Source organism: Contarinia nasturtii, unplaced genomic scaffold, assembly GCF_009176525.2.
Source record: "Contarinia nasturtii isolate CC-2019 unplaced genomic scaffold, AAFC_CNas_1.1 Cnas_scaffold_129, whole genome shotgun sequence".
NCBI classification, from domain to species: domain Eukaryota; kingdom Metazoa; phylum Arthropoda; class Insecta; order Diptera; family Cecidomyiidae; genus Contarinia; species Contarinia nasturtii.
This window is the reverse complement of record NW_022197486.1, coordinates 6,381,165-6,404,630: the sequence shown is the minus strand read 5'-3', so window position 1 is coordinate 6,404,630 and position 23,466 is coordinate 6,381,165. Positions and strand designations below refer to the sequence as shown.

General features: G+C 35.6%; 1 protein-coding gene across 2 annotated transcripts in view; it reads right to left on the bottom strand.

Annotated features, from left to right (window-relative positions):
• The window catches only part of LOC116350002 (fat-like cadherin-related tumor suppressor homolog), a 142,321-nt gene that overhangs the window by 66,248 nt on the left and 52,607 nt on the right, over positions 1 to 23,466 (bottom strand). For both annotated transcript variants that reach the window (XM_031781713.1, XM_031781720.1), the window contains exons 3-12: positions 19,450 to 19,603; positions 18,401 to 19,218; positions 11,997 to 12,336; positions 10,363 to 11,558; positions 10,131 to 10,209; positions 9,026 to 10,045; positions 8,621 to 8,727; positions 7,934 to 8,141; positions 4,340 to 4,401; positions 2,693 to 2,848 (exon numbers count right to left, since the gene is read on the bottom strand). In XM_031781713.1, the coding sequence (XP_031637573.1) occupies positions 2,693 to 2,848; positions 4,340 to 4,401; positions 7,934 to 8,141; positions 8,621 to 8,727; positions 9,026 to 10,045; positions 10,131 to 10,209; positions 10,363 to 11,558; positions 11,997 to 12,336; positions 18,401 to 19,218; positions 19,450 to 19,564 (4,101 nt within the window). In that variant the 5' untranslated portion in view covers positions 19,565 to 19,603. The remainder of the gene's footprint in view (positions 1 to 2,692; positions 2,849 to 4,339; positions 4,402 to 7,933; positions 8,142 to 8,620; positions 8,728 to 9,025; positions 10,046 to 10,130; positions 10,210 to 10,362; positions 11,559 to 11,996; positions 12,337 to 18,400; positions 19,219 to 19,449; positions 19,604 to 23,466) is intronic.

Sequence of the window (23,466 nt, the reverse complement as noted above, 5' to 3'; positions counted from 1 at the left end):
GTTTATTGAACAGTTAGAAAATGAATAATTTTCCAGAGTATGGCATCGTTTTTAAAGGCGAACATATCATCAACATCGGCAAAAACGAAAAAGAACAGCTTCACTCATCATTCAACTGTGCTTGGCAGTGTTTTCTACTTACTGGCAATGGCCTTTCGACAACATGGCATGTGAACCGTGTTCAAATTAGTCAAAGTCGGCATCATTATATTTAAGTCGGTAAGCATGTGTGACGATAGCAAACCACGACCTGTGTGCCCTGACGACAACATCACACCAATGTTCAAAAGCAATCATTAATTTTTATTCCATTCATTCATTATTTCTCATTCTTTCACACATTCACACGCAGACAAGGCACATCAGAATTGCAAGTAAATGAGACAGGCTGCGAGAAAATTAAAATTGTTTTTTCCCCATTCTCATAATACACGATTAATATCGTTTCATGCTATCCAATATTTTTGATATTACAGCCAATGGTATTTTTTTTCGGATGGTAATGGCACCAAAAAAAGAGCGCCAACGAAATACATTTGTACACTGGCCATTTTCCGTCAATTTTCACACTCAAAAATATATTTGGTCTCTGAGGCATAACAAAGCAGTGAATGAAAAAAAGTGATGTGGAGAAAAGCAGCCACTAATGTGGCCAAACGCAAGTGCACAATAACCGGTCGGTCACAAAGCAGAAAAAAATACATACTTTTTTTCTATTGACTACAAATAGAAAAGTTAAAATGTGCTATGTACTGTCTCACTCTATCTTGTTTGCTTTCTTTCTTTCTTTCGTTTGGGAAAAACACACGGACAACACATTCATCGACTAATGGATCGATGATGTTTCAATCAAAAACAGACGATACGCGTTGCGGTTTTGGTATTTCGATCGGTCCAAAATTTTACTCCATGCGAATCGAGAGAAAATGTTCTCGTAACGATTTACCACATGATTGGTTGGGAACTAGTTAAATTGAAATTAATATATTATTCAAGGGGAATGCGAAAACCAAAGTGCCAAAATTCTTTTTTATTTCGTGCAAATAACACACCAACACACACACAATGCGTATGGTTGGGAGCATCGATTGGTGGAGCACACAACCACTGTGCGCACAACACACACACAAAAACAATTGAATCGGCCCTTTTGTTGTCTGCTTTCGCTTACACCATTCATTGCATGTTCAAATCAATTATCCAAAACACTTTATGATTCTGGTATCGGTCAAAGCTTCTGCTATTGCTGCAAAACATCAAGCGCACACGATATACACATACACACACCGTTTTGTTGAGTTATTAGTATATATCATTGTGTAAAATGTGACGATGAAAAAGATGAGGTGCTTGCGTTTCAAGTGAATTACACCAGAAGGGATGTATTGCTTCAATAATCATCGTCGGATACGATCCATTGCCATCGTCGTCGCATTCAAATGAGGATATTGTGATTGATTGAAAATGTGTGCTTTCGTCTATGTTTTTGCTCCAATTTGCTCTCTCATCATCGTCAAAGATAGACAGAGACAGAGATGGAGAGGGAGAGACAAAGACAGAGGTGGAGAGAGAGAGAGAAACAAAAGATATTGAGAGAATTTGTCGAACGAGTTATCTGTAGACATGCTCCCCAAACAATAATAACAAAAATACAGCGACGAAATTTAATGTATCGAAAATGTGAATTATTATTTCGGTATGCACGAGTGCGTATGTAAAATAAAAAAGATTAACGGTGTGTTCGTATAATGATGTGAACAATATACCCTCGACAAAAATAAAAAGAACAGAAAAAAAAAGATTGTGTACATGAAAGATGTGTGGATTTGTAAGGTGTCTTCATTTTTCTGCTTCGTGAATTTTTGTGAATGGTTTTGTCGTATGCCAAAATATACACTTTTGATGACAATGGCGCACTCGTGGAATCATTTATCATTTATTGTTGGAGCGTTGCAAAAAGATTGAGAGAGATTATAGAATTCTTTTCTCAATTTTCTCAATCGAAAATGATATGCCAACGCACGAGCGCATTACACCTCAACGAAAAAAAAAAACTTATCCCGCATATTCGAAACGAAATTGTAAAGTGTTAGAGAGTTTGAACGAGATTGATTATATTATTGGAAGTTAGTAGTGGATTATTCTAGAAAATGAGAAAAAATAATCTAGCTAGATATAAGCACACTGCTTACCAGCAGATAGATTGAAATTTACTTGTATTTCCGTTGCTCGAAGGCAACCATATATTGCATACACTTTGATACCAGTACTCAAACTCAGCACGACTAATTGAAAAATCACGAGAAAAAAAACGTTCTCGCCTATTACTTGCTCTTGCTCGCATTCATTTTTTTCCCTTTTTCACGCTGTAAACGAGAGCGTTTATTATATTAATTTCTAATTGAAACGAGAAACGTATGTAACGATGACCTGACTGTATACATATTATCTGGTCCAGTGAAATGTTGTTCACTAAAGTGGCACAATGCAAGAGAGCAAAAAAAGGAAGGAATTGAAAAGAGCAGCAATCTTGTTATTATCGGTGCGATTATCATGATTATTATTATTGATGATATCGAATACGAATCGAACGATGATAAGAACAAAACAGAACATATAATAATAACGAAAACGATGACAGTGCAGATGGAAGGAGACGAAGAGAAATAATTGATTGACTTGATTCACTTACCTGGAAAAGGGCTTGGTCGATTTTCGCATTGGCCGGTATTTGAACTTTGTAGAATTTCTGGTCGAATTCTGGTGAATGATCGTTGATATCGTCGACAGTGATGACAATACGTGTGGTCGACGATAACTGCGGAATACCGTTATCTGTTAACATGACCTATCGAAATACATAAAATAAAATGTTTCATATAATAACATTGTCGTTAATATATCGAAATGGAGTGGCAACAACATATTCAATTACAGAGCAACAATCTTTAAATATTAAATACAGCGTGCCAAAAACAACGAGAAAATTGGTTGGCATTTCAATTTATGACGTTCATTAAACACGCTATATAAAGAATCGTGTCCCGTTTTGAGTTTGTCTCGAATATCAGTGAAACCTATGACTGCATATAGGATTTAGTGAAGGTATCAATAATAAATGGATTTTTGGAACTTCGGGGTGTACAAGGGTGTCTTTTAGGGGGTCAAAATTTGAACTGATATACCTTATGTTATTAATCAATGGAATCGTATGATATAAACTTTAGCCCCGCCCAGAACCCCCTTGAAAACCTCGGGGAATCAAAAATACTTTTATTATTGAATCAATAATATTGATATCCACACGACACTCTATATCAAGCAGGTATAGGTCTCGATGATGTTCGCGACAACAGCTCAGACTTCCAAAAAACGGGACACAGTTCTTTCATGACTTCAACATAGACGATTTTTTCCATTTTCTCGACAAATCTTATTCCTATTTTTTACAAAAGAGAAAGTCTTTGCACACAAAAAATGTGATTGATCATTTTTGCACTTTGGTGGCATTGCGCACTTTAAGTGTGGCAAATTGTTTGGTTTTTACCATACAAAAATGTGGAAAACATGTATTTCAATACATTTTGTTTGCTATGAGATTACTAATTTGACTGTTATAGTATTTTTCGATATCGAAATTCGTGCCGGTTAATAAATACGCATGAAAACAAATAGCATATTTGTGTTAATCTAACAATGGTATTATATTACCTTATCTTTTGGTTTGGCTTTACGTTTACTTCGATCGACGAAACCATAAATGTGACTGAATTAACAAATGACAGAATCAGGTCAAAATAAGAAAAAAAAATACGAACAATATAGTAAAAAAAGCACACGCTCGCTTTCCGAAGAAGCTACAAATTATTCATATCAAATGAAAGGAACGCGCGCGCAATGATTGTATATTCTTGACTAAAAATGGCATGACAGCCAAACGACACTGAATTGTACAAAAAAGAGAGATAAAACAGAGTTTGAAATTGATTTGAACGTCAAACGTAACGTTTTTCGTATATGCAGTGGCAAACAACATACATGCCAAACAGGGAAGTAAACAACATGCTCAAGAAAATTGATTGCCTTTACTTCTTGCTATAGAGCAAACATATATCAAAATCGAAGCGCCCACCAGATATAGGCATCCCTTGTGCGCCATTCATATCACACCGAATCACGTGTGTGTATGTGTGTGCGAGAAAAGAGTGAAATATACAATTATAATCATCATCAAAGTTTGATCAAATAAAATGAGACTGGAAGGAAGAGTAGAAAAAATCGTCCATGTTTCGAAAAGTCATATATAAAAAAGAGTACAGAATATAAAAGCATGCCTTACCTCAAGTATGTGCTCTGATTGATTTTCCCGATCCAATTTGCGTGCAGTCGTTGTTATTAATCCTGAAAAGAGTTGCATTTATAGAAGGAGTTTGTTGGAGTTACAACAACAACAAATCATATGTCGTTCATTCATTTCGTCATTGCTTATTTGTTTTTTTTTTTTTAATTCGATGAGTGTGTGTATGCAGTTTATGTTTTGAGTGTAGCACGCTACATCTCATGTAATGCTTTATCGTACGGCGAACAAAAGTGAAAAAGAGACAGCCAGAGGTAATTGTGTTAGACAGCCAAACAAAAAAGGCGGCATTTTTATTGTGATCGAGATTATGTAAGTACATTTAGAATGGGTTTTGTGTGTGTATGTGTTCTGTGTTTACAAATGGAAAATCAATTCAATTTGTTCCCGTTGTCGGGTGTTGTATGCATAAATTCAATCAACGCGGCCAATCAAAGCACACACACAAACTAGTGAGCATCGAGAAATTGCTCAACTAAATCGCTTTTGCGTGGCACTCACTACTGAAGCAAAGAGCAAATTGGCAAAGTGTGAGCGCGCACAAAAGCAAGAGAAATCAATGAGAGAAAGAGAGAAAACGGAAGCCATTTCATACCGGGGACATGCAACAAAGTCTTTTTCGAATGTGTTTAATAGTTTAATACTATCGATGTGAAACGCTCATAAATGTAATAGTAGTGGCTTTTGTAACGGTTGACGACTGGCGACTGCCAACTCTATTCCGAACTGCACTCCTTGCAAAATGTAAAGTTTGTTCATCGTTCTGTATTTCGATGTGTGTGTATGTATGTTATTCGTGTTTGCTATTGTTGTTTGGCCATCAAATCCAATAATAACTTTCATATGCTTGTTTGATGGCTCGGAAATATATGCGAAAGTTTAATGAATTTCTCGACATGCGTCTGTACATTATGTTCAAGGCTTTGCTATCGTGCAAAACGATACTTGTATGTAAAAGCATATACATGATATATGTCATGTCATGCCATCCACCACCATATGCGAATGGTGTGTGTGTGTGTGTGTGTTTTTTTTTGGTGCGATGCAAAAGCTTCGAGAAAAGTGTACAATGAAAAGAATTGGAGAGAGAGAACACAAAAAAAGTGAGCAACAACAACACAATACCGAGTGAGAAAACTGCGTACACATTTGTGAAACGTATTCACTTTGAAATTTATTGAACAACGGTGTAACAACTGTGTTCTCAACTCGGGAAAATTATATACACATATATATATATTATGTATGAGCGCAACAAGTGCCTTAAAAGCCTATTTTGCATCTAGTAGATGATATATTGAAAAAAAAAAATTATGAAAACTTTGTGTACAATAGACCAATAGCCACGCACTCAAGCCAATGGATGGTCGAATAATAATAATAAATTCCAACAGCAGAGAAAAAAAAGCGCTCAACAATTTTCCCTCCACACATAAGCATAACATTTTGTGGTTGAATTTGAAGCCGAATACAATGAAGGGAAGGAAAAATAAATGAAAAACACGTCGGCCGTTTTTATGACCGCATAAACTTTTATAAAACTGCGTAATTTCATTTAATTGATTCGAAATGAGTTTCAACAACGTTCAATATTTTATTCACCATTTAATGTCGCAACGCACAACATGAGCATGCATCTAACAAATTGACTCACTGTATGCGGTATTTCCGAAATGATTCGTTCGGTCATAAATTTTAATTTTGGCATCGTTCATATTTTTTTTCTTCTTCTTTGAATATATGAACAGTGGAAAAAAATGCGAACATCAAAAGCAGAGTGTAATTCATCATTTAGAAGTTTAAACATGTTTGAACAATGAACAAACCGCAAAAATCATCATTTTGGTCTTTTGACAGGTGCACTTCGTTTTAAAAGAAAAAAGTGAAAAAGTGAAAATAAAATCAAATTTTCTTAAAACATTTCCATTTCGAATAACTCGAATTCAATTCAGGGTAAAATCCATTATTTATCTTGAAGTTTTTCAACCATGCTGACTTCAATTGAAAAAATGTTACTTCTCCATATATTTATTTAGCACATTGTGAATTGAAAGCGTGCGTCCTCTATTTTCACAATACATAAATGGTTCGCAAATTCGTTTTATTGCAATAATATGGTAAAATAAACATGAGAGAGAAAATACACGTAGATCTAGAGCTTAGAGAATGACACAATTTTAAAAGAGCTTTCTCTGTGGAAGAGTGATAGTGACACAAAAAAAAAATCTGAAGAAAGAGAAAGAAAATCGTGCTCTCTATATACACAAACTGTAGATTCGGGAAATTGGTTGTTGATGCTGAATTGTTGAGTACGTTCTCTTTTATTACTCATACCATGTGTTGCGATGTGTCGTATGCGTTAATTCTTTATTTCGATTTGCAAACGAAACATTTTGTCATGCATACAGGAAGCTACACACAGCACTGATACAAAAATAACAATTTCCGAAAAATAATCGGAAGTAAAGTTTTTCACTAATTTTTGCCGCGTTTTATCATCGTTTTCATATCATCGTATCTGGATGTACATATTTTCTATTATTATTATTATTACATATTGCTTTTCCCGCCGTGTAAATATATAAGTATCAATCGTGTCGTATTTTCGTGATGTTTTCTATATTGCATAGCTTATTTTGCAATTTTGTATTTTGAATAAGCACTTTTGATAAAGAGTAAAGCAAAGTGGTTCTTGAAAATTGTAGATAAAATAAAAATCCTTAGCTAAATGCATGGAAAAAGAAGGGCGTTTTTTGTTGTTGCTCGACAATGTTCACCGCACCGGCAAAACATCAAATATTTTACGAAAATATACACACACACGTTTAGGTTACATTTTTGCAGCGACACTCAAAAACGAATCTCATCCGAAATGGATGTATGAGAACATAAGATAGGATGTAAGAGAACGAGACACAGTGAGAAATCGTCATTTGCATGGCTAACGAATGAAAATCCTTAATATTCAATTTTCATACTTATTGTTTAACGTTTACATTTTGATTGCGGAATATTTCGAAATAAGACATTCAATTAAATGCATTGAATAAACACACACACATACACACATACAATATTTTCGCAAATTCAGATTATTTTATCATTAAATTCCACATTATTGTTATTACGTTATTTTGTTTTCACAATTCGACGCTTGGTACTGCTTTCTCAACATAATCATGGTCGTTATCATCGTCGGAGTCATCATTGTCGTCTACCTGATTCATTTTTATCTCTTCGAAGTGAAAACGTTAATTTTACTTGACGATGACGCCGCTGCGACAACAAAAACAAATAAAAAAAACCAACGACACTTTTATGAAAATGTACATGTATGAAGTAGTCCCATAATGTGAAATAAAATCCATTTATAAAAGTATACATTTGCACAATATCATTTTGGTTGGGCGCACATTTTCGCCACACACGTGTGTGAGTCGTCTGCCAGAAACATTGTAGAGCAGTGAAAGAGCGAGAACGATAGACTCAAGCATCAACATGAACAAAATAGCGGATCAAGTGAATAAATGAATGAACGATGAGATACATTGTTTAAATAACACTTTGTTTACTTACCACTACTGCTGTTTATGGCGAAAAATCCCTCTGGATTTCCCGACGTAATACGATATGTTATTTTTTGTTGTGGATCATTATCACCATCTTCAGCAATTAATTGCAACACTTTCACACCAGCTGGACTACTTTCGACCACCGATGGATAATAAACGGGATGCTCGGTTAATGGAGCATTGTCATTAACATTTTCGATTTGAATGAACACCTGAAAAATGAAAATTTATCAGCAAAAATGTACACATTTTTTTTTGGTTTGTTTGCACTACAATTAATCCACAAACACAAACATTTCTGTGTGTGAACACGTACACACATGCACATAAACACTTGCACACATACATACATAAAAAAAACGAAACTTATTTATTGCCATTGCACTAAATTTCCAATAAATAAAAGCAAGAACACTGATGCCATTGCTTTTGCTTGCACATAGATCTAAAAGTTAGTTTTTGGAAATTCTTTCATGTATATGTGCTATGTATATTGGTGCATGTAAGTATTGCGTCTCAACGGAAAACTTGAAATATCGTAATGACTGAATTGTTGAACATAGTTCAATACGTCTGATATTGGAAAAGTTTTGTCTGCCGAACATTTTTTTTACGCTTACGAATCGAAGTGAATGCCGAAAAAAAGGTATATAAAGAAATATTAACAACACGAATGTAAGCCAAACTTTACCTCAACGCATGAGTACAGAGGAACAACTGCTTGATCTTGGGCGCATACAGTTAGCCAATAGTGTGGTTTTGTTTCCAAATCTAGAATGCACGTCGTTCGTATTGCACCTGTAAAAAGATTTTTTCAACATATATATATCAATATAAAATATCTATAAACATCTATATACACGTAACAACCCAAATAAAATTGGCGTAAAATAATTTCACATAGTTGACAACTTTACACGTTTTTTCGTTTGGTTTTTTTGCCCAATTCATTGAGGCATAGGACCTCATTTTGTTTGAGAGAGAACAAAGAGCAAGATATTGGAAAAATTTGAAAAAACTTATAAACAAAAAGAACATATAAAATCGAAACATTGAAAATCGAAAAAAAGCGATAAAAGGAAATAATCTGGTTTACCTTCGTTATCAATGGTGAAAATGCCAAGTCCATCACCGCCTCGGATCGAATATGAAATGCGTGAATCAGGACCTGGAGCATCAGCATCTTTGGCTTGGACAATCATAACATGGGTGCCAGCCGGTTGATTTTCTGCCACGCTTCCGCTCAATACAAAATCATCAAATTGTGGTGCAAATCGATTTTCGTTCACATCAATAATTTCAATAATGACCGATGTTTCCGATGATATAGCTGGCGTACCACGGTCTATTGCACGAACCGTTAAACTATGAATTTGCCGTTCTTCAAAGTCTAATGCTTTTATCGTTCGTATTGTTCCCGTATATTTATCAATTTTAAAACTATGATCAATATCATCACTAAGACTGTACATAACTTCACCGCCTGGTCCCGAATCTAAATCGGTTGCCGTTGTAATTGCAATCACCGAATGCACTGGTATATCCTCACGAATACGAATATTATACTCTTTAAGGCTAAATTCGGGCGCATTATCATTTACATCTTCAACGATAACACGAACAATTGCATCCGAAAATAATTGCGGTTGATCTCGCTTTTGACCATTGTCTGATGCACGAATTTGTAATTCATATAATTCTTGGCGTTCACGATCCAACGGCGATGCAATGAATAAAACGCCCGTTTCGCTATCAATCCGAAAATCGTTTGTATCGGTGACAAGTGAATAGGTGATTCGTGCATTTTCACCCATATCAGCATCGGTTGCATTCAATCGTAATATGATGGTGCCATTTAATGCATTTTCGGTAATACGAAAGCTAGCCAATGTTTTTTCAAATATTGGTGCATTATCATTTTCATCGAGCACCACCACCGGCAACACTTTTGATGCGGTTTTTTGTGGATTTCCCAAATCATAAATGGTTACATTCAAAACATACTCATCGGTTCGTTCGCGGTCTAAATAACCAATGATTTTTAATTCACCCGTTTCGGGATCCAAACGAAACACTGAATCATTGTCACCACTCGAAATGCCAAACACAATTTTACCTAATTTAAAATAATATATTTAGAGTAAAAATGACAATTGAAAATACAGTAAGTTATGACTATAATTAATAGAGTTTTCATTTACCATTGTAACCGAGATCGCGGTCACGAGCTTTTATCCAAGTTACCGTTGTTCCTAATCGAACGGTTTCGTTTATGAATATCTGAAATATTACGCCAAAATGGTGTTTATCATTCTTTTTTTGTTGGAAATATCAACTTATTTCTAATAAGAAATATTGCCAAAAATACACAATTTAAATGAAACATACTTAATTAACAGAAATAGAAAGAACAAAAAATGTAAAAAGCCTCACCTCATTTGGAAATTCAATGAATTCAGGTGCATGAACATTTTCGCCGTATCGAATGGGCATCATCGGTAATTCTTCACTATTATTTGTATCCGTACCGCTTCCAATCATATTGTTTGTTTCAGCTAATGCGAGCATTTCGGCGTGTCGTCTTGCGACGCCCGTCTCTTTACATTGAAATGAACCTGTTGAACCGGCAGCTCCGTATCTATTGCTATTCTTGCCATAATTTTTTCCCAAATCACTAAATGGCATTGTATTCTTTGTATTATTTACTAAATGTATTTCGATCGGCATTACATCGGCAAAATGATGACCATCCGTTGCCGTAACATTGATGAATCGTTGTTCAACGCGAACATCATTCAAATCGCAACCAACCGATATGGTACCGGAAGTGGCATCAATATTAAAGCATCCATCTTCATTACCCGACACAAGACGATAGCTAATAAAATTGTCCGCATCAAAATCAACAGCCGACAATGTTAGTATTTCGGTTCCGATTGATGCATAACGTGGTACACTTCCAACACAATCAATGCGCTCAAATTGTGGCCGATTGTCATTGACGTCACGCACTTTGATGGTGAGCGACATTTCAGTTTGTCGTCGATATGGTAAGCCCCAATCACTGGCCCGTACTTTTAACACATATTCACGTCTCATTGATTCGTAATCAATGAGCTTGGATGTTCGTACATTACCCGAAAAATGATCGATATCAAATGGTACTTCATTTAAATTCGCCAAACTGTATGATATGTATGCATTTTCACCACTATCACGATCTTTGGCCGATACTTTTGTTACACTTGTGCCGGCCGGTTCATTTTCATCCACCCAAATTGTCATATTTGCTTGTTCAAATACCGGATCATTGTCGTTTGTGTCTTGAATGTTAATTTTAACTTTGGCCGATGATTGTTTTCGTGTTCCTGTGTTGCCTTGATCAATGGCCGACACCGTAAGCGTATAAAATGCTTTCAATTCAGCATCCAATGGAACGGCTGTATATAACATGCCCGTTTCAGCATTTACACGAAATTCACCACCTTCATTGCCACCAACTATTTCCAATGAAACCATTGCATTTTTACCCTCATCGCGATCGGTCACTTTGAGACGAATTACTGGTGAATTCGGTGGCGATGTTTCTAGTACGGAAACTTCGTAAATTTCACGATTGAATACGGGCGCTGCACCGAAAAAACGAGAAAAAGAACATGTTGAGTACAAAAAAGAACGGAATATACATTTTTTTTTTAATTTTCACAATGTTTTGGCGCAATGCCTACTACTGCATTAGCCACACACACACTCATGTTTATTGCCAAAGGATATATGGTTTGTATATTTTCAAAAATTAAAGTCCTAAAAACTTATAATGAAAAACGGAGATAGAGGGAGAGTGGTCTCTCTGTGTGTACAACAGAGCATGAAATCGTCACTTCTGCCAAGAACACTAAACGCTTTTGTGATAAGTAAACGCGTTGCTTCATAAATGTTCTGATTTCATGCTCTGGTGTACAAGGGAACCCTTTTGGAAAAAATGACACGAATTTGTTACGCGTTTTACCTGCATCGTTTCGGTAAAGTGGCGATTTCTACAAGTACATTAAATTTCAATTACTCACCATTGTCGTTTGTGTCAGCCAAACGAACGGGAATCACTTTGTAGCTTTGTTGTGGTGGTGTTCCGCAATCCACAGCGCGTAGTGTTAAATTATAGCCATTTGGTGTACGTTCGCGATCCAATAGACGATGCACTTCAATGTTGTATTCGCCCAGATTCGATGTGGGCCGTATACGAAAATGGCCGTCCGGGTCACCATCAACAATGTCTAAAATCTTTATTTTACCATGAATACCAATGTCTTTGTCATCGACACGAACAATCCCATAGATATTTGCATGTGAATTTTCTAAAATGTCAGGCAATGCTTGCACATAAATTTCCGGTGCATGTAGATTAACCTGTTCAACCATAATGGATGAGAAAGAATAACGAGAGAAATAGAGAAAATTGTGAAAGAGTGAAACAGAGAAAAAGAAAACATGCACAAAATCAGTAAAATGAATGTTTGCTATAATAAAAGGTCGTATATATGAAAATGTTCGTGTATGTGAGCATAGAGAACGGGCGCGGGAGAGCGCGCGCATCATACAAAATTCAAAACTGCACAAATGTGTGCATGCATAGAACATGAAAGATATAGTAACAACGAGGACAGAATACACATTGCACATAGACACACACATGCTCACACACACACAGAGAGAGAGAGAGAGACCCAACACAGAAAGAGCTAAAGTTTAAATGGTAAAATGATAAAATGTCGAATTATTAATGCGAATCCAGACGATGCGGTTTGGTTTTGTTCAACGATGAACAAAGCGATTGTTGTCGCTTTGTGAACAACGGAGCATATAAAATGCGAAATGGTTGTTAGTTCGTCGTTTTTCGAAACCAAACAAAATGCAACATTGAACGAAATCTAATGTGTATGTTCTCGTGCAGAAAATGTGCGAATGCGCGCCAATCGCACTCAAGCCATGCGTTTCATATATATATATTCAAAAGTTCACGACGAATCCATTGATTATGTGCCTATTTTCTTTATGCTCTTGTGACAAGCAAGAGCGCAACGAGGTTTTACGATTGTAAATGCGCACACACATTCATTCATGTGTTGAAATAATATATGGCCAATCTATGGAGTTGGTTTGTTGGTGGAATACTGTAATAAGCTGAAAATACAGCTTGTCAAATGACGAAAAGCATGAAGTAGAGAAGAAAAAAACCAGAAAAGAATATTCGTTGTTTTTTTGAACGCGTATTTTTCGCTTCGATATGTGTTTTTTTTCGTTCAATCACAATATTTTGTTTCATGTTTTCTTCGGTTGGGTTTCGATGCAAGGGAGCAAAACTAGTACGATAGCAATATATATATTTGCAATCAGAAGCACTTTCAAACGCATTTACAATTTAAAATAAATTTCCTACAAAAGAAATGCGAAAAATATGAATCAACTTGAGCTCGAGCTCTATTCAAATCGCCAAATGCGACCGTTGTTGAATATATCGAAATATATTAAATCTCTATATGTGAATGGTGTTCATACACACTCAATTCACTATCTATTTTCATTCAGCTTTTTCCATGGTGAATGTAGCGCCTGTTTGCCTGCCATTATGAGCGCATTGAACAGGTTTGTAAAGTGCATTGAGCTTTAATATCGGTAATAAATATATTTTTTCATTTTGTTCGCATGTTCTCTTTTGCATAGAGTGTGTGTATGTTTATGGTTTGCAGGCATGTTGTTTCAGCTGCAGTGATACAATGTACAGTTTTTAGTTTGAGCTCTCAATAGTTTCTTCTATCGTATGAAGAAAAAAAAAGTTCAATAAAACCGGCCGAAACCGTGAGATGTGCAAATGCTGGCTCCCCCCAAAAAAGACATAGAGATTTTGAGAAGAAGAAAACAAAATCAACATTTTATAGACACTCAAATATATGCAGATAGATAGATAGATAGCATTACACTCTCCAATTAATGCTCCACCCTACACATACCGGAAGATTTTATGGCTTGTTCTCGTAACTATGCTCTTTCGATATTTATAAATATACATAGTTTAGACGGTGTGTGATCTATGCGCCTTTCAAAACTATGATAACGCCAATATAAAAACCAAACTCTGGCCACATTAGCACCAGGCCATTCAGCCTGTTTGCAATTGTGTAATTCCATTGAATTATTATCGTTTGGCAAAATGGCATAGCACCGTCTTTTGCCGTTCTCTCTCTCTCCCTCTCACACTCACAGCACATTTATGATCAAGTCTTCCCACATAAACAAACCACCAGTCGGTCTGCCATTTTGCACTACACACGATATACCATATTCAAATCACAAACAACTCTACTCTGTTCGATAAAATCGTAAATCGTATTGAACCCAGTGAATCCATATTGCCATATATATACACTTTGCACATACACGTGCACACATACAGTACAAAAGTTATTTTTTTCAACTTTATCAATGTGAACCATTTTACCAGAATAAATGAATATTATGGCATGTGTGACTGTACAAAGGAACAAAAATATATATGCCATTTTCATCGTCGTCGTTGTGGTCGTTTCCATTGTATCTGCTATCACATAACATTTTCGCCACTACTTTGCGATCGATCGCTTGTTCGATTCAGTTCCGCGTATAATTAAGTATAATTTTCGGAAAATCAAATTCGTCAATCACAAACTGCCCGCCCACTGTCTTTCTTCTACTCGTTCGTCTACTCGTCATGACTCAGAAAATTCATGCGCCAGAATTTCGTTGCACATTGAAAATTAGTTTGTTTCGTTTACTTTGTGCATTGAAGCAACATCGAAACTCGAAAACTTCAAAACTTGTTCGAAATATGTGTTTGTGATGCAAAAATCGAATGACGAATACTCAATAAATCAATTGAAATATTGATTAACCTTTTTTTATGTTGGAAAAACCAAAAAAAAGGGAGAGAGCATGAAAAAAATAGTGTTTGTGAGATCGCAATCAATTGATTCTAATGAAATCACATGAAACGAATTTTGTGTGCAAATACAAAGGCGAATGTAATTACTTTAATTTGATGCACACGCGCCCAGATTTGAAATTCAATTATTCGTTTTTTTTTTCTGTTGCCTTTCTTCCGATTTCTGTATGTGTGCAATTGTGCATACTATGTTTGGCATGAATTTGTGTCAATTTTCTAGCACTCTTTCATTAGGAATGTTTTTTTGACAATCAATACCAGTATCAAATATAAGTGCATGCGACGATTGAATTTGTTTCTCTTTTACCAGTAAATAAAATTAATAACTTGATGCAAATTTACTCTATTCATGCTTATGCCTTCATTTTGTATGGCATCGCAGTTTTTGCTATATACTACAGCAATTGCTATTATTGCCACCTCATTTTAGGGATGGTTTGATTTCCTTCATTCGCCTCTTTTTATATAGCTATTGCCGATATGTGTTTGTATATTATTCACACGGAGTTTCGAGCAATGCTACCAATTTCGATGGATTTATGAGATGGTGTGTGTGCGTGTTGTTCGGTACGAACTTTCGGTGTGGATCAACTTAATTTTAAAACTAGTTCGATAACAAAAAGTGTACGAGCTCAGAAAGAAGAAAAATATATCGAGCAAAAGAGAGAGAGGGAGAGAAATAAAAATAAGAACAGCAACAGAGCAACCATAACCGACAAGAGCCAGATCAAGTAAATTAAAAGTTTTCAGATTTTAATGTGGATCATTTTCGTTCTTAATAAACTAAGAAGAACTAAGACAGATAACACACGGTTTAAATCCATTCACCGCCGCGCTGACGCACACACACTTTTATTCATTTTGCTATTCAATTCATATACATACTGCAAAATGCTTAACAATTTTGCAAAGGAAATTGCGCATTTTGTATGGGATGGTGTTGTGCGCCAGTGTTTCTAATAACATTGGATCTATTAAATGTGAACTTTTCGCGATTTTTAAGAAAAGTTGATCGTTGTCGAGGTGGTCCAATTGCATACATGTATTGCATTGCTCGCGTATACACACACACAAACTCTCAATCGGTTAATTTTCGCATTTGTGCCATCTTTTTTGCCCTGATTCTCTCTCTCTCTCTGTCATTCTCGTTGCACCATGCAATTGATTAAGTTAGATATCCAATAAAGCAAGATATGCGTACGCATATGTAAAAGTTGTTGAAGTCGTGCATTGCTCCTGTTGTTGCCTTTCGAAACAATTACCGATTTTATTAATTTTCTTGCATAAATTTATGCATAATAGATTCTTTAATGAAGATGATGGTTGGAAGAACAACACCCAAACTAAAAACGGTTTGAAGTGTCGCTCGTGCGTTCATCGTACATTTAGTATTCAAGTTACACCACTTGTAAACTATGCATAATGAGGCAAACTGTGCAACAGCAGTAACAAAAAAAAAACAACAGCAGCGACGCACACAAAAAAAGTAATGAACGAATAACTCGATATGAACTGAATCGAGTCGTTGTTGACGATAATGATGTTGATGATATGTGAGCGCATAGGATTTTATAGAGAGGACGATTGCATTGCTGTGGACGAACGTGATTATTTAATGCGTCATCTTTTCGATCGCTACTAAATAATATTTTTTTATGCATAATTCAATGAAAAACATTGGCCACCCAGAACATAACAAAATGCATGCAAAAATGCGAATGCGTGCATAGTGTCAGATAGTCGGTAAGAAATGTTTGTGCTTCAATTTCTTTTTTTTTCTCTCTCTCTCTCGCTCTCTATATTGCAAAATAGCTGTTCACACAATTTATGCATATTTGCTCGCATTGTATCGATTTCGATGTCTCGTGTGCGATTGAACAAAGTTAGTTCCAACCAACTAACGAACTATTCGGTTCGGCTCTGACATCGGAAAATCGACTCTGACTGAATGCTAAAGAAGAATATGATATGAAATGCAACAGCCAGTATTCAATATCAACATGAAATTTCAACATGAATTTATGATATTAAATACCATTAGATGGAGTCTTTTCGATGCATAAATTAGATAAAATGTCATAACTGCAAACTAATATGTGAAATTTCCAACGCAAAGCAATGCCATGTACGATGGTGTTCTGTATTGGTGCCCGTCATTTATTTCATTTGCTCTTGCTCCCGCTCCCACTCTCTCTCTCTCCCCCCGTTGCTCGGTTGCTCATCGTGTTCCTTTCTCGATTATTATTATTGTGCCTGGCGTTTTATACATTGTTCACAGCAAATTATGCATATTCTGGTTTCACTTTGCGCCATTGTTATTGCATTGTTCACATTACTCTATGGCAATGGTACCATGCCTGTTGACTATGCATTTTCGATTTTAAGACGGTGGTAGTTTTTGGATATGGGCCTCGGTAGTTAATATAAAGTGTTACAGGGGCGCCACTTTGAACATACAGTTCAGTGGTCAAATTAAAATACATTGTATTTAAATAGTATGCCCTGGCATTGCTTTATGGTTTCGATGAACATTTTTTTTTGTGTCGTTGCTGTTCACTGTTCATTATTTTCGTCATTGTTGTCGCTGATTTTTTTTGTTGTTGTTTATTTAGTTCACATAAAGAATGGTGTATTTATTTGTGTTTCTCACATGACGCACCGCGAGTGAGAGTAAATGCTTGAAAAATGGAAAATCGACATTGATGGAGCTCGACAGAAGCAACGATAACAGTGACGAAAAAAAAGGCAAAAGCAACGTTGCAACCAAAAACAAAATAAACCAAATACACTTCATACGAAACAACAAACTCGAAACTACTGTCACCAATATCAAATTGAAAATTGCACATGAATTTAAATTGCTGTGTGCACTTCGATTTTATGCCGACACAAACACACACACAAAGCAAAAGAGGCTAAGGTGGCAAATTATGAAAGTGCAGGTACACTTGAGCTCTGGCTTTTTGTCAATATATATAGTTTTTTTTTGTTTTTGCTAATGACATAAACATGCATAAATCGGCGGCAGCATTTTGCATATCTTTTTCCACATAAATTGGAAAAAGAGAAGTGTGGTGTTGCTGCTGTTTCTGTTGTTGAGCTTAACACCCGCTCTCTTCATTTCCGTGTGCATTTTCAGTTGGCATTTGTGTGTGCATTCAAAATTGGTTTCGTTAGTCTTTTTTTTAATGTTTATGTGTGTGTGTGTTATATTCCTTGCCGACACCATCAACTTAATTTATTGGAGAAAAATATGAACTGTAATTGGGCACAGAGTAGCTGTGGTATAAATTACGCGCAAGCACTTATTACAAAATTTATATTCGAATTGAGTAAACGTGAATAACGAGAGAGAGAGAGCGCGCGCGCATTTGACACAACAGCAAAGAGTGCTTGTCGTTTTGATTAAACGGGATAAAAAACTGCGATGTTTCATGAAGAAAAAAAAACCCCACTAAACTGAATAAAAGTGAAGTAACAACAACATTAACTTACCTGTTTCACACGGACTTTAACTCTGGCTTTGCTCGGTTGACTGTGACGATTTGATGGACTGGTGCCGCGATCATTGGCGATTACAATCAATTCGTGCAGTGACTTTTCAATATATTTTAATGGTCGTGTCAACGATATCACACCACTGCTTGGATGTACGCTGAACCAATCAGTCTCTTCTAAAAAACTATAATAAATTTCACCATTTATACCTAGATCGGCATCCTCTGCCATCACCTTAACGATATTTTGATGCAGTGCCATATCTTCGGGCACCGTTATCGCATATTCATTTGGATAGAACAATGGACTTAAATCGTTCGTATCGAGCACGATTACATTAATGATACATTCATCCTCTTGTACAATTTTTGTTTTGTAATCGTGTCGTGTGCCAGTCGCTCGAACTTTTAAATGGTACGAATCGATTTTTTCGCGATTTAAAACTACATTTCCGGTTCGGGTGCGTATGGCTAAGAATGTGAAATCGCCAACGGTACGCTCTTCAGCTTTGAATAATTTATCCTTATCGCCGGCAATAATGCGATACTTAATATCGATATCAGGCGCCGATGAAATTCCCATACGTGCCTCATTTGATGGTTGTGCAGCGTATGTTTTGCCCACACTATTTTCACGAATCGACACATTGTACACACGATATTTGAATTTAAATGGAGGCAACTGTGGTGTTTGATACGTTTGCTGCTGTTGCTGCTGATGTTGCGGCTGCGATTGTGGCTGATGATGATGCAAACCATACAGAGCTGGCGATATGGCCGTTGATGAAACTGGAAAATCATCAACATTTGATATATCTATATTGGTAAGAAAATCAAGACAGAGAGAAACTACAATCAATTCACATAACATATTTTCCATTTGAAAATTGTAACATCTAATCGCATATCGATTTATGTAATTTGCACATATTCAAGACTCAAAACTCATCGATTATTGTTATATTATTTGAAAATTTACATTTGAATACGGAAAACAATTTGTACGTTTTCATTCAGAAATGCGAACACAATGAAATGCCCACTTACCGGGATCGGATGATGGTGTTGTATCAGCGGCACGAATCCCAATCAGCGTTAATATTAACAGGAGTTTGATGAATGAGCGGCATGTTGACCGTGCTATGCATACATTGAGAATCATTTTATTGTCATGCGGGCTAGCTCATTTTGTGGTCTTCGGCTAGAAAAGAGAGAAAAAAATGTGAACAAAAGCAAAAATTAGAAGGAATCTCATTAAAAGTCATTTTTAATGTGCGTTCATTTAAATTATAATGAAAATGGCTAAAAGGTATTTGGTTTTTTTTTTGTGTGTGTGTTGTTTTTCGGTTAGCCCCAAAAATGCACCACACATATATTTTATTGAGTTTGACATGGAAAGACAATGTTATTGCGTTGATTATTGAGCTATGTATTTTGGAGCTTTTTATGACACTGCCATTTTTCTGCCCCCGTTGAAACCATTCATTCAAACGTTTGTTTAATATTCATTGAATTAACCCGAGCGATGTGGATGTGCGTTCATTTGTGCAAATGGCCATTTTACTGTGTGACATATTCACACTTTGTTATTAATTTCATCAATCACTGATGATGAATAGAAACTGATGCACAACTAATGAAAATATGTTTTCAAAAAATTAATGAAACGCTTTGTATTCAGATTGCATGGCACATTTTTTTGACCAATTGGTTGGCGGTAATGTACGTGTGTTTCGCATTGTTTTTCATGCACTGTCGATATATATATAAAAAAGATTGGTAGCGGTTAGCCAACAGCAATTATATGACCAAATATTTGACGTTGAAACCACGAGAAAAAGAACTCATTTTGAATTAAAACTTGTTATACACATATTAACTAAAACACACAAAACAGATGTTGCAATTAAAATTCATGAACTCATTTCAATCGTTTGAATTATACTGCGCATATATATATTTTTTTGTTTTCATTTCGATTTCATTTGAAAATCAACGAATCCAAATATAAATTATGTCTTTGCAATGAATCGCAAATGACGTAACTCATTTTATATGTGTTAAATTTATCACATGGAAAAGATCAAAGCGTTCGAAACAAAGTTCAGCAATTTAACTAGATTTGAAATCAGCATAGTAATTGTTATATTAATCATTTGCTATTATAAAAGAATACTTCAAAGAAGTGCGATGACAAATGGAATGGGAATTCATTTCGAAATGTGTTGGTAAGAATGGATCAGGAATTCGGTCGAATTATTCAAAGTCAAAAGAAAAACAACTGCTAAAAATCACAAAAAAAAAACATTGCATCCATAAACAAAAAGTCATCAAGTCAAATTGTAAACCATTTCGGGGAACAGTCGAAAAAAGTCCATAATCATGAAAACCAAATAAATCACATTTGGGCCAGCAAAATAACGAACACCCAAAAGTGCACGACATATGCAGAAAAAAAGTGCGGGACTCATAGCTTCCAAAGTTGACGATCCAAGGGGAGTGCATAGATTCAAAAGTCCTACCAACAATTTTGAGGAATAATTAAAAAAAATTCTAGCAATTTGTAATAGTGTATAGCGGCAAATTCAAATTCACTCACAGGGGAGGGGTTAATTTTACCGCTTGGACCCCTGGTGAGAAGCTAAGACGGAATTATCCACAATTGATTCGATGTAATAAGCGAAATGCATTTGCATTGGGCCAAATTTGGATGGCTTATTTTTTGAATGAACAAGCGAAAGAAAAAATCATCGCGAAAAAACGCGCAAAATTGAATTGAATGTGTTGAATGCCAAAAGCGTTTTGTTTTTCTTATCCAAAGCGATTTATATATGCGTAAAATAAATCCAGGAATTTTGATTGTGAGGCCATTAAGTGATTGCATATTTGTGCAAAGTGTTTTAATCGTTTCGTTGCCAAAATGAGAGCATGCACAAGCAAAAAGTGCACATCGAGCGTTCATTGTGCATATGACATTTTCCGTGGGGGCAATTCCAAAAAACGCGCGCGCGCACACCCACCAAAAAAAAAAAAAAAAAACGGCCAAAATTAAGGTAATTCATGGTTTCTCAGTCTTTTGCATGTCTTGGCGCATATCATAATGTCATTTACAGTTCGATCGTTTTATATACGGTTGTTGCATTTCATTTCCCCAAAGAATGTAGAGAGAGAAAAGAAATGCAATTTATCTCGTGCGCTTTCCATATTTGTCGAAAATCAGCTCTTTTAAATAATAAATAAGCATTCACTTTTTAATAGCCCGTGATTAAACCTTTATTATGCCATAAACAATGGGGACTACAGTCTGTGTACAGACATACAGAAAATCGATCCAAAGTGCCGAAAAATGTCGACTTTTAATCCTGCATTTCAATATACACACACACCAAGTATAAATTATAATATCTGGATATTGATTGTGTATAAAAAAAATAATAAAAGCAACGAACGCAACATGGCTCAACGATTTCATATACATAGAAATGAATTTATTGTTGTTGCGAAGCGTGTATGATGTGTGCTACTGCCATGCACTTACGTCGCACTTCAATTCTATAGCCAATAAATTATTATGAATAACGTGTTCATACGCGAAGAGCTCAATCACAACCGTTTATTTTTGTGTGTTTCATCTCCATTTTCATAAAGTAATAAACCGAAATACCAAAACCATTATTCAACTACTACTTATGCAAAATTGTCTTTTATTGACCGCGTTTTTTCTTATTCTTCTTCGCGTTCTCTCAACTCGATTTCATTACAAACTCAATAAGGTGTGCTCGTTTTGTTTTTGTTATTGGTGTTGCTGTGATGATGTGTGTTTGGGGTCGAATGCATTGATTGTTCATTCAAGAGAGTTCAGCATCGTAAAACACACAATTAGTTTTTTTTTGTTTTTCGTTTTTCTTCGTCTGAGTCACAAAATTGCATAATATGACCGCTTGACTTGATTTTTACAGCTTACAATTACTGCTTATGAACTTTTTAAATAAATTACAGCAACAACAAAAAAAGCGTTTACTTCTGTTTCAAAGTATAACGAAACGTGATTGTTGCCAATCACGATAACCAATAACATTTGACAAGTGTTTGTTAGCGCGAAGTGTGTGTGCATGCCTGTGGCTGTATTTCCAATTTAAATATTCGAACAATAATCAACAATTCAATTAATTTGTTGAACATGATGATTAATGGCTGGATGTAAAAAGCAATGGAATACAAATAAATGTAAAAAAAAAATATATATGAGAGCAAAGATTCTGCAAATTTACAATGAACTGACCGAGATTTACTCAATTTTATAGACCGAGAGACAGCAAAAAAATATGAATACGAACGATTCGTGTCGTAAAATCACAAAGAATGAATATGCATTGTGTAAAATGGTTCAGTCAAAGCAAGAAATTGATCGAAAATCAGCCGGCGTCTGTCAATTCATCGCTCAAGTAATCATTATGCACTCAAATGAAAACAAAAAAATGAAACCGTAACGACATCAGAAAGCTGTGAAGCAGCTAAAAAAATTGCATAAAAAAATGAATACGAGATACTTTTTATGTCTTGTTAATCGAACCGTTAATCTCAAAAACTAATGCCCAATCGCAATAGACTCTATTGTGGCAAGTGAACAGCAGCAAATCAGAGGAGACAGAAAGAGAGAGAAAGATAGAGCAACAGAGAGCAAGATAGAGGAAGCGAGAGAGCGTAATAAAATCAATTTTAAAATCCCCCGGCCAACGGATTAAAACATTTCTTTTTTCTTCTCCATTCATAAATAATATTTCGAAAATTATTATATATATTTTATGCATTGAAATTCCCTTGCTTCTCATTTTATGGGTCGGGATGTTTTCTTCCTTCTTCTTTTTAATTCCATTGTGCGCATTTCAAATGCCTGTATGCAAGCAAACGAAGTCTCAACATTGTGAAGGCGAAGAAAATAAAGCAGAAAGCAGAGTGAACGAGGGAGAAAGAGTGATAGAGCAAAAAAAAACCACAACAACAACAACTATTGAATGCGAATCATGCAAAGTACTCAGAAATGCAGAAAGGGATAGACGAGAA